Source organism: Porites lutea, chromosome 1, assembly GCF_958299795.1.
Source record: "Porites lutea chromosome 1, jaPorLute2.1, whole genome shotgun sequence".
In the NCBI taxonomy this organism is placed as follows: Eukaryota; Metazoa; Cnidaria; class Anthozoa; order Scleractinia; family Poritidae; genus Porites; species Porites lutea.
In genome coordinates, this window is record NC_133201.1 from 3,835,750 (window position 1) to 3,852,063 (window position 16,314).

Here is a 16,314-nt window from a genome sequence, read left to right on the forward strand (position 1 = left end):
AGGGTAAGCCCTAATCAGCCTCCGAACTGGGCCCAGTAATAAATGCTACATCTAGGAGGGTGGTCCTAATAGTACATAAAGAACATAGGTGATCGAAAAGTTGAGCGTAGATCCATTGGAAATTTTAACATGGCAAATCCTCGGCACGGAACATTTTAAAAATACAGCCTGATTGAAAACGGCAAACCGAGCAACAGTATGGATCAGAAACTGAATGGCATGGTATTTACAGAAAATTGTTTTATAAAAACATTTTTATTACAATCTGACTGACTGACAGTACCCTATACAGTACAAATGCAAATAATATCAGCTTCTCCTCCCCCTCCCCAAAAGTTACTTTTTAACCCCTAAGTTTTTTACAAGAGGTATAAGAAAAACCCTTGAGCTGTTACAACAGTATGCGATTGTCTAACTGGAACTAAACGCTTTTTCTTCACCAATTAACTTAAATTGCCGTGCCAAATAAATTCAAACGCCGCTCTTTTGCCGTATGTAATTCATCAGTTTGGTTCGGCATGTTCACATGAGTGGAGCGGCGTCTGAACCGGGCCTTAGCTACCATATTTCTTCATGTGCAACTCTTAAAATGTGAGTCACGCAATACAGTCAAACCTGTATTAGGCGTTCACCCTAGTAGTCTGCTACACAGCCGTTTTTAGTGTCGCCACGCAACGCTCTTCCCATTAGGAGCGTTGCGTGACATCACTAAAAACGGCTGTACAGCAGACTATCACCCTAGAGGAATGGCAAAAAATAAAGACGGTCGAAGAAAGAAATATCTACCCAAGACAAAATGAACTCAAAGTGCCTCTACCTCACCTTGTGCCAAAAAAAGGATGTAAGAGAACAAAAAATGCCATACTTATTATATCTGTTGCACTAGTATGGGAAATATTAATTATTGTCAAACTGACCATCTAACAGAGGTGAAGACAATAAAAAATATTTCATTGGGACTGCAGAAATGGTGGCCGTGACTACTTAATACTGGTCATTTTTGCAGTAACTGACGGAAATGATTTCGGGACTTTAAGAGATGACTGCTTAATAGAGGTTCAGATTTGACTGTATTGGCATTCCTTGCTGAGCACTCCAACTTGCAGGGTTCTATGTAGGGTATTTAAGGGGTAGAAGCTTCCCCACCCCCTCCCCCCCAAAAAATATTGTTATCATTACAAAAGTAACTATATCGGAAAAATCATCCAGACGCGACGAGGTCAGTGCAACATTTCTCCAAATTGTGTCTCAAAATGCACTAGATTGCATCTCAGCGCATACTCATTTCAAAAAATTTCCGGACCCCCCTAGGAAGCTCCTCGCTTTTCGGCCACTTGGCACTTCTCCCCCAAAACTATAAATCCTAGATAGAACCCTGCTAAGTGGTACCAAAATCTGCCCCTTTCAAATGGGAATCCCCCAAAGTCAGGGGTATGGGAGGGGGAGAGAACCCTCACTTCTTAAAATCAGACAGCAACGACTAGCGCCGTACATCACGTTAACTGTTAACAATAACATGTCTTAACAAAACCCTTGCATTAATATACAGTTTATATACATTTTGAAAAGCCTCCAACCCGAAACAGGTTTTGACATATTTTACCCCCCTAAATTATTTCCTACTTTAATGTGCACTATTCGCTCATATCAAATGGACATCTCAAGCTGAAAGAAGTCAGCCAAAGGTCTCTAACATTTCCTACATTAAATCACTATAGCAATACAGAGCAAATAGAAACAAAAATTTAAAGATCACATTGAATTGTGCACTCAAAGTAAAGAGGTTTCAGATGAGGTTGAAGATTGATCTTCATACATTTCCTTTAAGAATTAGTTGAAAAATAACTTCCTTTTGGGGATCGATCGTTTTCATCAATTCTCAAAATCCTTACTCTTTTTATGTACTAATATCATTGGGAGAAAATTAATGTTGATCATTCTTAGGACTTAATTATTAAGTTAAGTGTTTTAGGCCTGGTTGTCTTTGTTATCAAACCGTAACACAACAAGGGTCACACTGTACATGTCTAAAGCCTCACAAGATACCTAGAGCTAAAGCTAAGAAGAGGCTGAGTCTGAATCTAAAATTCAATAAATTGATCTTTTAAAAAATCATTAGGCTACAAAATAATTTGAACAATTTATACCACATGAGAAGTCTTTCATTATGCATTTAGCTCCTGTGTCATCACATAATTCTGTGATAAATAACATCTAGGCCCTCTGGAAATTCCACTTATACAAAAATACTCTGACCATCCTGTGTTTTGATAATTCCATTGAGCAGTAAAAACATCTCAAAGAAATTTGACTCAGTGAAAAGTTAAGAAATCCCCTAAGGAGTCAGCTGTAACAACATCCAGGGTTTGCACAGAAATGTTTGGTCAGTAAAATTTATTTTACTAATGCTGTGAACAACATGCAACAGGTCTCTGAAGTTCAAATGCCCACTAATGAGTGTTTGCTGCGGTCGGTCATCGTAGAAGCCTCTTGGAAAACAGAAGTTTACTTCAAGTAGAAAAGGTCATGCTTTATGAGTTTTAATAGGGGGAGTTTGATCCATTTTATGCATTCCTGTGTTTTAAGGTTCATTGCTTGTGATTGTAATTTTGTTGGGTGACAGCAAAAAATGCAATAAAATATTTATGGTGCAGTCGGCTTTTAAACTTCAGAGTTCATGTGTTTTGAAGAGGCACTGTAATATGCTACATCTCAGAAGCCTTAGTTCCGAGAGTGAGATTAACTACTGTGCAAGCCCTAGGATAGCTATAAGCTAAAAACCAAAAAGAATGCATTAAAAAGACATGCATTTTGGCCATGACCCTTCTAATGCCTCTGCCAGTTCATCAAGATGATGGTTACACTCACTTTTAACCCTTTAAGTGCCAACAGTGACCAAAAACAATTTTGTCCTAATAATATCCATACATTGTCAAGAGATAAAGTTATGAGAATTAATAAAATGATCACCAAAGGGAAAATGCCATGATCTCTTATCAAATTCTCTCAAGTAATTCTTAAGAAAATCTATGGAGATCAGTTTGGAGAATTTGTATGTGGATATTGGGGCTTAAAGGGTTAACCACAGCTACATTTAAAACCATCATTGTCTCTCTGGCTCATGAAGCTAAAAGTAGATCATGATGATGGTGTGCTGATTTTTTTTCTAAAGATACCGTTCGTCTTAGTGTGAACCTCACAGCATTGATTCCAGCGGCTCCTCCAGAGCTCTGCTGAGATGAAGGGGGCGATTGCGTGGATGAACCAGAGTCAGAGCGTGAAAGTTGAGACAACATAGGGGGAGTGTTATCCATTTCATCCTGTGATGACAAAAACAACAACAACCCATTTTGTCAAATTACATTAACTTATTTGAATGTTCAATAATGTGGCTTGAGCCGACAGCCAGCCATATTCATGAAGCTAGTAAAAGCAAGAGAAGTAAACAAATAATGCTTGTAGAAGAAATAAATGAGGAATTTACAAGCACAAAATTGTCAAATTTGTGTCGCTGCTTTTTGAAAGGTCACTGTGAAAAATAGTCAATATTGCAAATTTTGTAGTTTTCGCAAGGTCATCGTGAAAAATTGTCAATTTTGTAAATTGTGTAACAGAGTTCAATCCTAAACGCAAGTGTTAAAGAGACAGTGACAGCAGCAACTATGGGCCTTACTCTGTCAGAATGAATGGGTTACTTCACATCAACTTTTACTAGCTACTAGTTGACATGTATCAGTGTGGGAGATAAAGCACAGTATCTTGGGATCTTACATTTATGTTTTATTTAAGCCCAGCCTTGATCCACAGACAGAACTGGGTAAAAGCAGTTTCTAACAATTAACAATAATGGACAAGGTTGAGCAAAATATTGTGATTTGTCTGTGGCGAGGAGATCTATATGATCTGCGAGACACTGACAAATCAAGATATTTTGCGATAACTGAGTTCAATAATAATGTTTTAACATTCGATCACCGAGTTTGTTTTTTAATGAATATCCTTGGGAAGTCAAGCAATCTGCCATTTTTACGCAAAAATGATCACAAGAAGGAGAACAGCACAGTTTCCTTTATGAATGAGCAGCATACTATTTGCAGCAAAACACAGTTGGACGGCATTGCGCATGAGCAGACCATTATTTGTAGGCAGTTATTTGCAGGACACACGGTGGGCTCTCGGCCAATGAAAAGAAAGAAAAATTTGCCTCGAATGATAATACACATTGATTACTGACTTTTGTCTGTTTTATTTCTCATGGTGTTGTAACTTAATTGTCGAATAAAAGCAAATGACAAATTTGAGCACATTTGCAAGACTTGCCTGCTGTGAATCCGTGGAGTTTTGTGAATCCGAATTTTGTAAATTTCTCACCACTCTTCCACACGGCGGACAGCTGTAAAATAAAACAGAAATTAAAAAAGTCATTTCTCCCTGTGTCAATGAAATTAAAAAGATTGGGGTAATTCATTATTGGCTAGCCATGACTAAAGGATTTGTAAACATACAGATGCCTAGTTAATGCCAACATCAGTATTGTGAAAAATAAAAGGGATTAACAGATAGGTCATAGCATGCATTCCAGTCTTAACGATAAAATCGGAATAATTTATTGGAAAATACAATGAAAGGAAAACTCAGGGTTGTCACTAAGATTTCAAGTTGCCGGGTAAATACAACAAGTAGGCGGGGAATCAAATGGCTAGGGATTTCTTTTGGTTCTATTTTTCTTCTATTTTCCAATAAAAGTAGCCGGGGGCCACTCTTTTAGTAGCCGGGGAAAATCCCCGGCCCCCGGCTCTCAATGACAACCCTTAAAACTCTTTTATTGACAACATCATAGCTATGAAAAACATTTCCTGAGCATCACATTACTATCACTGATGACTATGATGCTTAAATTCACCCATGAAGTTTTACAAAATAATTTGCTCCAATGCAATTTTTTTTCCCAACACCTGACATCCATTAAAGCTTTGACATTTTGGCTTTCTGCATCACTTTACTTTGCAATTTCTCCTGTGGAGGGGGTAACATGATCTGAATATTACACTACATGTGCATGGACATGTATATTTTTTAATCGGGAAACAGAGCAAAAAATCTTTGTTTTCAAAAATAAATATTCAGATAAGTGACTGTGGATGTAGTCAGTGCAAACTGACACAACAACTGTTAACACTGTTGGGTCAACAATGTTGGGAGTTGTTGTGTCCGTGTTGGCAGACGTGGTGTGAAATTGGATGCAACAATGTTGGGACATGCAGTTCATCGAGGGAAGGATGCAACCCATAAGACTTTATTGTGTAATGCTCATGCAAGGCCCCTACAATGTTGGAAGAGCTGTGCAAATGGATCCAACATTGTTGCGCATCACTTCAGTAATCAGCTGACAGAACAAAAGAAATGTTGGGAGTTGTTGGCTCAAAAATTTGACTGCAGTTTCAAACTTAACTTTGCACAACAACTGCCAGCAACATGCAACAACATGCCAATTACATGTAACATCCAACAATGTTGGGAGTTGTTGACCAACGGTGTTGAATTCGTTTGCACGGGCTTTACACAGAAAAATAAGGTTTTGTCTGTCACTCGACTCTTACCTGGCCCTGTATTTATCAATTTGAGCCTGCGGCACTAAGTCCATTAAATCTAGGCCTTCTTTGATTTTAAGGAGCATTTCATATTTTTCACGTCCTTTAACCTACAGTAAGAGGAACATTAGAAACATTACAGCTACAAAACACTTGCAGATTAAACTTTGTCCCAGGAATGAAATTCATTAATAAATTATTTTAACCATTTCACTTACAATTGGTGGCTAAAGAGAAAAAATGAGCACACAAAAAAACCCTCAAATTTTTAGCCAAATCCTACACAAAAAAAATATATTAAAACCATGCGTGCATTCATTCTGCCAACAAAATGGTGTCATTTGAATGATTAAAACTACAGGATTTTGTCAACAGATTTAAAAGTTACAGCGAAAAATATGGACTTAAACCCCATTTATACGCGCTAAAAAAATTGGCACGGCACACCAAATTTTTGCCACTGTGCTGATGATTTTAAGGCACAGCACTCCCAATTTTTGACGTGTAAACGCATCGGTCTTAAATGAAATGTGGCACCAGTGTTCAAGATTTTAGGGGTGCTGAGACTACCTCCCGGAGGTACTCTCGCCACGGGGAAATGAAGCACGGTGCCAAAAATTTGGTGTGCCGTGCCGATTTTTTAGTGCATGTAAATTGGGTTTAAGACTGAATGGGTTAAATTTAACCAAAAGGGCTGGGTTGTTCAAAGCAGGGTTAACATAACCCAGGGTTAGTAAGAAGTTTAAAATTCAGATTTGAAAGTGGCTTAACAAGCAAATTCAGTCTCACTCTTTTTGCCTTCAGTGAATGCCATGATTTGATGCTCTATGGAGAATAGAGAAATTACCCGAGAAAATACTCTTGAACAAAAGAACAAGAAACCCAGGTTTAAATTTAATCCCAGGTTAGTGCTAATCGGACTTCAAACCACTGGGCCCAGTGTGCTGGAGTGTGACAAGCATATATAAAATTTGTAATTTGTATATCAGAACAGAAAAATAAAAATGATAAAAACTAATCGTCTGTCACAGAGACCTAATCAGAGAGAAATTTGTTCAGAGAAAAAATAAACATAAATTAGAACAACATCACATCTCTAGTCCAGGAATCAAACGTTGAAGCCAAAAGGTGACTAGTACTTGAAAATAAACTCACTTGTATTGTAAAAATCTCCTCATCTTGAGTCTTAATTTTCTTCAGAGGATTTTTATCCACAGTAACAGCACGAACCTCAAACCCTGATGACAGAGAGGAGTACGCTGCAGAAACAAGAAACAATCATTTGGAATTTGAAAAAAGCTATTAATATTTTCCTATGTTGACCTTTGGTAACAACATGTAGAAATAAGGGATTAAATAGCTACAGTCTTAAACAAAAATTTTAAGAAAAATAGACATTTCCATGTCTAGTACGTATCAAGATAAAGCTCTTGAAAGCACAGGCGGTTACCAATACTCCCTCCTCCTCCGCCCCCCCCCCCCCCCCCCGAAAAAAAAAAACAATGTTGAAGTCCTGCTCGATCATTTCTGACCTCAACTGAACAACATTGACCACCCTAGGGTGAGGAGTGGGGCCTCAGCGCTATCTGCAAGACTGGCATTAAGACTTAGCGGAGAGAAAATGCAAAATTCTCAACAATGTTTGTCCAAGATTGTAGCCTTGTACTACGCATCCCAGAAACAGGAAAAAATATCATTTCACAGATTGTTGGTTTCAGCCGGCAGTTTAGAGAAATTTTTTGAACTTAAGTTTCACCACAAGATCAAAAATGATCAAACAGAACTTGTACAGTCAGTTACATTTTTTATTAATAAGGTCTTTAAAAAAAGGTTTGTCATAACTTGACAAACTGCCAAAAACATATTTTAACAGAAAATGTGCCAGTCATAGATAGTCACAGTTAATTCACTGTTAAATCAACTTATCAGCAGATTTCGACAAAACGTACCTTCACCTTCCTTCTTTGTGGCTGTAGAGGTCCGGTGGTTCACTTAATTCAACAAAAATTTGACAAAATATAAATGAAACTATCCTACCACAGAGTGAAACCAACAGTTTGTGAAATCTATGTCCCAAGACTTCTGGGGATAAACAGTAAATCTTTGCCATCTTTATTGAGCACACCCATCTGCACTAGGATGATAAATCAATAGTGTTCAACTCACAGTACCATCAAACACCCACAAAGATTGTCCATCTGGCCAAAATTCCAAAGCACCAAAATGTCCCACATAGGCAGGCTGATGGTACTTTTCAAGCTTGGTAAGGGTAGGACGAAACAAATGGCAACAGAGACCATCCTAGTGTTACTGACTTTTAATCCTTTAAGCCCCAGTATCCATGTACAAATTCTCCAAACTGATCTCCATACATTCCCATAAAGATATAGTTGAGAGAATTTGAAAATAAGATCATGGCATTTTCTCTTTGGTGATCATTTTATTAATTCTCATAACTTATCTCTTGACAGTGTATGGATATTGTTAGGAGAAAATTGATCTTGGTCACTATTAATTGGGACTTAAAGGGTTACGCCAGTGATCACCATTATGCTTTAGTTCACTTCTGTCTTATAAGATCAGAAATTAAAAAAATAATCTGCATACTCACATCGTTTTTTGGATAGTTTTGGTACTGGTGGCTTGTTTGCTTCCTCTGTGCTTCCTGCAGATGTCGATGGCCCCTCAGCAGGGGGGCTGTGAGGAGCTGAAATCACTTGAGGGGTAGGAGGTGGGGTCATGTTGGGAGTTGAGGTACGGATTGGTTGCACTTGGGTCTCGGATGAGTTAAATGTTGGGTCTCTTTCCCGTCTTTTTGCTTCTGCATTTTCCTCAATCCCTCTGTCTCTCCCAGGACAAGCACAGATTCGGACATTTTGAGCTTTTCGCCCTACAACTCTATTTCTGGAAGTAAAGGATGAACAGTGTTAACAGTATTAACCCATTTGCAATTAGAAATTTTTCCAAAAAATGCTTGGCTCTTTGCTCGTACATTGTAGTATGTCCAGCCAAAACAAACCAAAACTGTCCAAAATGCTGTTTATATGTTGAGCACTTTGTGGCCCTCTGTTCCTGATAGTAAATATCAGCTTCTGAAGTTCAGGCATGGGCAGAAAAAAAATTTTCAAAAATATAGTTTTGGGGTTTAACTGTCAAAGCTACCTCCTCAAATTTTACCTTTCCTTTTATTCTCCTCCTCTATTCTTTTACTTTTCTTGCCCTGTTTTTGTTTTTTGTTTTTGCTGTCGCTATTAACAAGGAAGTGTAGGTTGGTAGTGGAACACATAGGAATGTTTTCAGTCAACTGTAGATTTTTTTTAATTTTTCTCGGGACTGTTTGAATAAATCATACTCTTTTGGGGATGGTTTGAAAGACCTCTTCCCCCAGCACAAGTCATTGTCAAAGTTTTGCATGATTATTTGAAACTGATGATGTCACAAGCAGTACAAGAAATGGGTTTAATACCCAGAGGTGTTTGATTTGCAACAGCCAATTGAATGAATTAAATTTATAATATATAATGATCTATAAGAAAAAGAGAACTGTGAGACCAAGCAATCAAACTCACCCATATTCTAAAGTAAAGATCACCAGGATTGGACGCCTGTTTAAGCCTCCTGGACATGAGCTAAAGCACATCATTTGAAACATTTCGGTGACAAAATCACTTCCAGCTATGAAAAGCAAAACATGAAAACAAACAAACAAAATCAATCAAAGCTGCCTTTTAAATCAAAAATGCAAAAGAAACGCAAGCTTTTGTACGAACAAGAAGATAAAGTTCTTTTAGCTATTGTGCTTGAGGTGCTAGATACAATACAGTGCCAAAGCACATGAACAGGCATGCACCTGTATTTCGCTTCTCTGCAACACTTTAATCACAGCATGCTTAATGGAGCAGTCTGGTTAAAAGCATTACTTTTCCTTGATTTAGACTCTTTCTCTTAAATATCTAGCCACGATTTCATGCAATCAAAAAGTGACTCAATAATTAAGTTACAGTCCTTAGTTCAATAATTATTTGTGAATTTTTGGATGATTTTTCAAATGTTTTTAATGTGTAAAATTTAGGGGGGAGATGAGCAAAATTTGGAGAAAAAAGGAAAAATATTGGATTTGGAGGTTGTTAAAAACTGAAATGTGAAGTGAAAAATTAGTAGACAATTACCAGATAGTCTGCCACCTCAACAAGGTGCCTCTGATCCCATTAGCGGACTAACTGGTTCATGCACACACCAATTCTACCCTCATATATCTCCTTCCCAAATCAACATCATTTCCCCCAAATTTTAACCAGACTCCCCCCTTAAGTCAGAGAGATTTTCAAACATGCACATCCCGCGATCTTATATTCACCATGGCATACATGTAAGACGTCTTAAATTACTTGCGGGCGGCAAATCTAATCTCCAGTTTTTTATTGCGCATACGTTGCATGTATGTAGCCATCATTTGTTTTTCTTCCACTAAGAATGATTGGAATGCACAGGAAGCAATTTGATCAGGCAAGTTTGGACCTTCTTTCACTCATAATCTGATCACGCATGTTTTGACTATCTGTCATGTGAAACTTATGCAGAAGCACAGCAATGGAGCAAAAGCGTTTTGACCTAGTTTGATCGTTGTCGTCCACACTCCACAACCTTTGGTTATCACAAGTTTTAACTAAAAACAGGAAAGAGCCCTCTACCTTGAATTCCAATTCATTATGATAATCCCAAGGGAAGATCAGTCAGATCAGTAAGAAACCCCCTCATCATATGCTACTAGGTACTCCAGTGATTTTGTTACAAATAGTAAGTTATGGTAAGTCCTGGGACTCATCTTGTGAAAAATCACGAGTCCGGTCCACAACCAATGAGTCCTAAATTGAAAATGCTTGGGCCTTAACGTGACCAGACAGTTCATCTGGAGACAGATGCCAAAACACTTTATTACAGTTAACTGAAATTAAAATATAGTCCTTCTATATATTTAAAGCACAAAAAAGACTAATCCTTGAGGTATTTCCAAAAGGGAAACTCCCAAATTATCACCAGGGTGCAAAGAAAGTGATTTTTTAAGCTTGCCACTCGGACAAGCTGAAGCTAGCATATATACTAGCCCAAACGTCATTTCAACGAGCTCCAAAAACGTTTTGATGAGAGAATTGATTTCACAGTTCTTCTTTAATTTGAATTCCTCAAAAAACTTCACTTGCCTGTCGGGCAAGTTAAGTTTAAAATTCACTAGCCCGATAGCAAAATTCACTAGCCCTGGGCTATCGGACACTACTTGCTTTGCACGCTGATCACTTATACTCATTTTGTGCTACTCCCAGGTCAGGTATATTTTTCAGCCATGCCTTCATTCTCATTCCTTATTTTATGCTAGAGGTACATGTATTTATTTTTAGAAGCCCCTATATTATTACTCACCTTGTGCTACCCCCAGGGGTATCTTTAAACTGTGCCGACCAGTCTCAGGGCAGGTCTCATACAGAGTTTGTGGATTTTCACATCTCAGTAAATGCTTTGGAGCATGATGCCCTGAAAAAAGAACAAGTTGAGTCAGAGGACGTCAGTCTGAGGAGTGGGATGTTAGAATTATAACTAGAGACCTTTATTTGAGGACGAGGACCACTACAAGTCAGAACAAGACTTAACTCTACGTTTCATCATGTATTCATTGTCACACAAAAGAGCTTCATTTTACTTTTTATCACCAGAAAAGTTGATGAAGTAATTTTTATTGATGAAGGTGAAGCCCCCTCCCAATTGCAAAATGATAAATCTTCTAAGTTACATTTGAACACTATTTTCATCACTACGATATTCTAGATAAACCCGGAGTAGAATGAAGACGGCTGTGAATTTTTTCCCCAAAAATGATCGTTCACACTTATGCACTACTTGGTGTTGAGAGAATTAACTTTCATCTTCATGGTCATTCTTGTCTTAGAATCTAGAGGTCTCTAACAACCTTCAACCAGTCAGGTGATAAGAAGATGATATTGCTGTTAACAATTATTATTTGCAGGCCTGTCTACGATTATCTTTCATAAGAAATTAAAATTATAAATGATAACTTCTCGACTCTGGCTCACCGTCTTTCTGTTTTGTGATGTGGTTAGGACATCGTTCGACAATTTCTCTATAATGTTCTGGTTGCTTGTAAATTACAACAACTCTAACAAAGAATCCAGAAGTGGTAGGAAATTCTGCAACAAAACAAGATTGGTTAGCACAAGGCTTTCAATAAGGGCTGGGGATTTCTCCTGGCTATTATGGATATAGCCCATGGCTACTTTCATAGGCCACAAAAGGAAAATAGTTACATGGGACCAAAAGAGCTTCCTAACAGTTCAAATCCCTGCCTACTAAGTGCCTATACCTGGCAACTTGAAACTTTGGTGACAACCCTGATTTAAACATTTATTTAGGACATTGATGGTTTGCTTCCTTATTGGTGGCTCTAAATTAAGCTAAGCTAAGCTTACAAGATGTGGCTATGCTTAGATGCAACCAACACATCTCCCATGATCTTTAATTTGGACCACATTAATTTTCCAATGCAGTGCTCAAACTTAATGGTCATCCACTCATCCAAAACAAGTAAAAAAATCTGAAAACGAGTAGTTTTCTTTCCCACTAGTCCTCTGGACGAGTTAAGTTATCACTCTCTGAGAAATACATGTAATTGTTTTTTTTGGTATCGTACCAAAAAAAAGTGCTAAAAGCCTTGAAACAAATGAAGAATTGCCAAAGGCAAACACTTCAAAAACGAACAGGCAAAAAAATGCTAGGCATTTTGGCAAGTGACATTTTGTGATGCCACCGATGGTTTCCCCGCAAAAAGACATCTGAGAAACTAGCACAGAAATTCCATAAGGATAATGTATCACTACCCAGATCTGGGTAATGCCTCTGATTGGTTGAAGCAAATTTCACAAATGGCATGACCAATCAGAAGCAGTACCCAGATCTGGGTAGTAACGAGTCATTAGTATGGAATTTCTGCACTAGTTTCTCAGATGTCATTTTGCAGGGAAACTGTTGGTGGCGTCGCAAAATGTCAGCTGTTTTCTCCAGCTAAATCAACATGGGATATATCATAATATTATATCATTGGCCAAGAGAACTATTCTCTTGCAAGACTAAAGTGGGAAACAACATGCAGGCAAGATGAGTGGCTGATCAGAAAAACTAGGATTCACTTCATCTTGCCCTCTTGCGGAACCAGCCGTATATAATAATAGAAAATGTGACTAAGCTATCTAACCTCGCATTTTTATTCTCATTGGAACAATGCACCTCATCTTCATAAACAACTTCTCAAGGTAAGGAGAATAAGTCCACTGTGCTGACTTGGTGGGAGGACTTTTTTCCTCCTCAAACCCGATGCCGAATCCCCAATTGCCTGGGAAATCTGTATTGCACACAATGAGAGGCTGTGTGTTGGGCAGATCAGGGGGAGGGGTGGTCACCATCGGAGGAAAGAATGGCTTAGTGTCTTGTTCTGGAGGCGATTCTATAGGCTCTTGTTTAAATGCAGTTCTTGTAAAAGTTTGGTCAGGAGGAAAAGGAAATTCAAGCTGTTAAAATAAATAGAAAAGACTCCCTAGTTAGCAGTTTTAAAGCCTGTAGACCATAAAGTTGTAGAGATAAAATCTAGTTAATGACCTAGAGGTTCCTACGGGGTCAATCTTTTGAAGCAAATGCATCTAGATCTACTTCAACTATAGAATGTACAATCTTGAAATCTTGTCAACAGTGCATTCTTGAACTTGTGCTAATTTAGAGTTGTAAACAACGCTTCGGTCAATCTTGGCTCTTTTTGGTCAATAGTCAACACAAACTGGCTCAACATGTTTCAAGCAGCTTTTCTTTGGCATAATTTTCTGAGGCAATTGGAAACGACTTTTCAGGAATTTGGTAAGTAACTGCTCAATGAGTTTAATTGTTTTGTATGTAGATGCTGCTCAAGACAAGAGTATGATGATAGTTACACATACCTCTGGTCTCACCACGCTTACTGCTTCTATGTTAAACATCACATTTTCTGAAAGAAACAGAAACAGAAAAGCAAGTAGAGATTTCAATACAGGGTTGTCATTAAGAGGTGGGGGTCAAGGATTCCCCCAGCTACTAAGAACATGGCCCTTTTAAATCCTCTTGTTTGCTAGATTCCTAGGAATCCCCCAAAGTCTACAATTTGGTTTTCATATACTGCGATCCCCGACAACTGTTGTCGTATATAGCTCCCAGGTACTGTGTAGCCTTCAGGGCTGTCATTAAGGGCCGGGAACCGGGGATATCCCCACACCATTATGAACATGATTTCCACCTACTTTAGTAGGAAAATGGAAGTAAAATTAAAAGCAAACAAAATCCCCAGCTGTTCGATTCCCCACCTACTTGTGTCATTTACCTGGCAACGTAAAATTTTAATGAGAGCCCTTAGCCTTTTCACTATCTCTCTAAACCAAATGTTACTAATTTCCTCGTTGAAATACTATTTTGCAACAATTTTTAACCCAAGGAACTTCTCACTCAGTAACAATAGGCCTTGTAGTGCGTATTTTCTTTACATATAAGAAAGTGGTTAAAAATATACCATGTATGTTGCTTTCAGTCAATTGAACGACTCTGGGTGCTTCATTATATTCCGTTTGAATCCTAAAAACAGAAAGCACTGATGGTGTTACAAGTATCTAAGACAGAAGAAGTGGGACATACATTCTTTCGGTCAATTTTGGTAAACCTAAAGTGTATAGCTCCTATTGTTCAGAAAATAATGACCATACACATATTAATAATGAAATTGTATTTTCTTGTAAGTTAAGGAATAGCAAGGGTGACTAAAGCACTCTTGGTTTTAAAATACAATGTAGCTCAAAACATAATAATTTTGTTATAGTTATTGATTATTCGTGATAGAACTTTGTGTCATCCACTTCAGCCTGTAATCATACTTGTGATTAATTAAAAACAAATCAACCTTCAGCCACACCATCATCCGATTTTGAAAATCACTTGTATGATTACAGACCGAACTGGAGACCACTCAGTCTTTTTATCTGTAGTAATCATTACTAATATTAATATCAAAAAGCTCTAATCTGATAGGCTACCAGCCCCACTAATTTCAGCATAAATAGGACAGTGTAATACACACCTGTAGGACACTACGCATCATGCCTAAGTAAATAACGTTTGCTGCATGATTGCATAGCCCTTTTTACACAAAATGTGAACTTCAGCTGTACTTGAAATTCTGCATTTCACCAGTATTTATCACATCCTACCAGAAGACTTATATTAAACTGTTACCTTGACAAATCTTCTGGTTTGAGAATGCTTTGCACTGTCGAGAAGATGTCATTAAAAGTCTCCTGACTTAGAATGGGCTCCAGTGAGGTAGTGGAATTTTGTGAATGTTGAGACATGTTATAACCTTAAATAATTCAACAAAACAAATCAGTTTCTGAAAATAATCTCTTGTAAAAGAAAACCTCCAGATGTTTCCTTGAATAATAAAATTGGAAGACAGTGGATTTTTTTTTACCAAAAATTAATGTTATTTGACTTTTTTATGTAACTCTCTCAAGAGTGATCAAAGTTTCCTGTGGAAAGAACCATCTTTGCTGTTTACCAACTTAAACGCTTATACTGAAAGCTAATTGGTCCAGGAAGGGAATTATACACATCATTCCTTAGAACCACAAAATGACCAAAGCCGTCATCAAAGGGTTAACATAATAAATGAGAATAGCTTTTTTTTCTGTTATCAAACCTGTTTCACATTGAATTAATGGTAAAATGGATGATTTTATATCAAAAATGGACTGTGGGTAATTCAAGAAAATATTCGTACCACACCACCAACCGTTTCCATACTTTAACCTGCCCTTGCCTTAAGAATTTTAAAAATGGGTTATCCCCCCCCCCCATGCCCTTGTAATTACATAATCATTAACCCCCCTCCCGTCTGGATTTTCTTTTTCGTCAAACCCTTTGGAATTTCCAGCAGGGTTCATAAATATGCCCAATTTGGGGCATTTACCTCGTGTACCGGACACAGATGGAGTAAAACAAAAGAACAAACACCATGAAACAATTTTTCCCTTAACAGAAAACAAAGAGGTCCAGTTCAAAGAACCCCATTTGCCCTCGGAATTCCGAAAAGCTGTCCGCGGCATGGTATGGATATTTTCAGGAATAGGCCAATAAAAAAAACAGGTCAAGAGATAACCAAACTACAATTCAAGAGACACTGTTAAAAATGAACCTTTGCCAATGGCCACTACTCCACAAGGAGCACTTTTGTTACCCCAAGGGAGATACATTCACTTGTTTCAACCTCTCCACACACCCAAGGGTCACTGTGTTTGGGTGGGGTGGGGGTGGGGAGGGGGGCACAAAGCACTCAGAATTACTTCAGGGGCACCCAACTGTATAAAGAAGCAAATATTGCCTAGATTTTTCTGTAGCATGAGGGCGACAAAGGTCGTTCCAGTCATGTATGTTTTATGAAGCTTATCTTATAAATTCCATAAAAATTTTTCACGTTTACATCCCCAGGTTAGGCCATATTTCATGGAAAAAGCAAACCTAAAATTCGCAGATTGGCAAATGTGATGAAGAGACGAATCAAAAAATTCGCAAATAAAATTTTTGGCAAAATAATAACTGAAGCCCTTGTAACTTTGAAAAGACTCGGGTTACCCTAGGTCGATGACCG

The 16,314-nt window shown here is 37.9% G+C and overlaps 1 protein-coding gene across 1 annotated transcript; it reads right to left on the reverse strand.

Moving 5' to 3' along the window:
• Window positions 1-2,553: 2,553 nt before the first annotated feature.
• On the reverse strand, window positions 2,554-15,019 carry LOC140934248 (cellular tumor antigen p53-like). Its single transcript, XM_073383909.1, has 12 exons — window positions 14,904-15,019; window positions 14,188-14,249; window positions 13,586-13,632; window positions 12,853-13,165; window positions 11,678-11,791; window positions 11,010-11,120; window positions 9,161-9,266; window positions 8,203-8,495; window positions 6,747-6,850; window positions 5,601-5,701; window positions 4,321-4,393; window positions 2,554-3,320 (listed from the first exon to the last, which is right to left on the reverse strand). The coding sequence occupies exons 1-12, from the start codon at window positions 15,017-15,019 to the stop codon at window positions 3,120-3,122; spliced, it is 1,641 nt and encodes a 546-aa protein (XP_073240010.1). The 3' UTR covers window positions 2,554-3,119.
• Window positions 15,020-16,314: the final 1,295 nt, after the last annotated feature.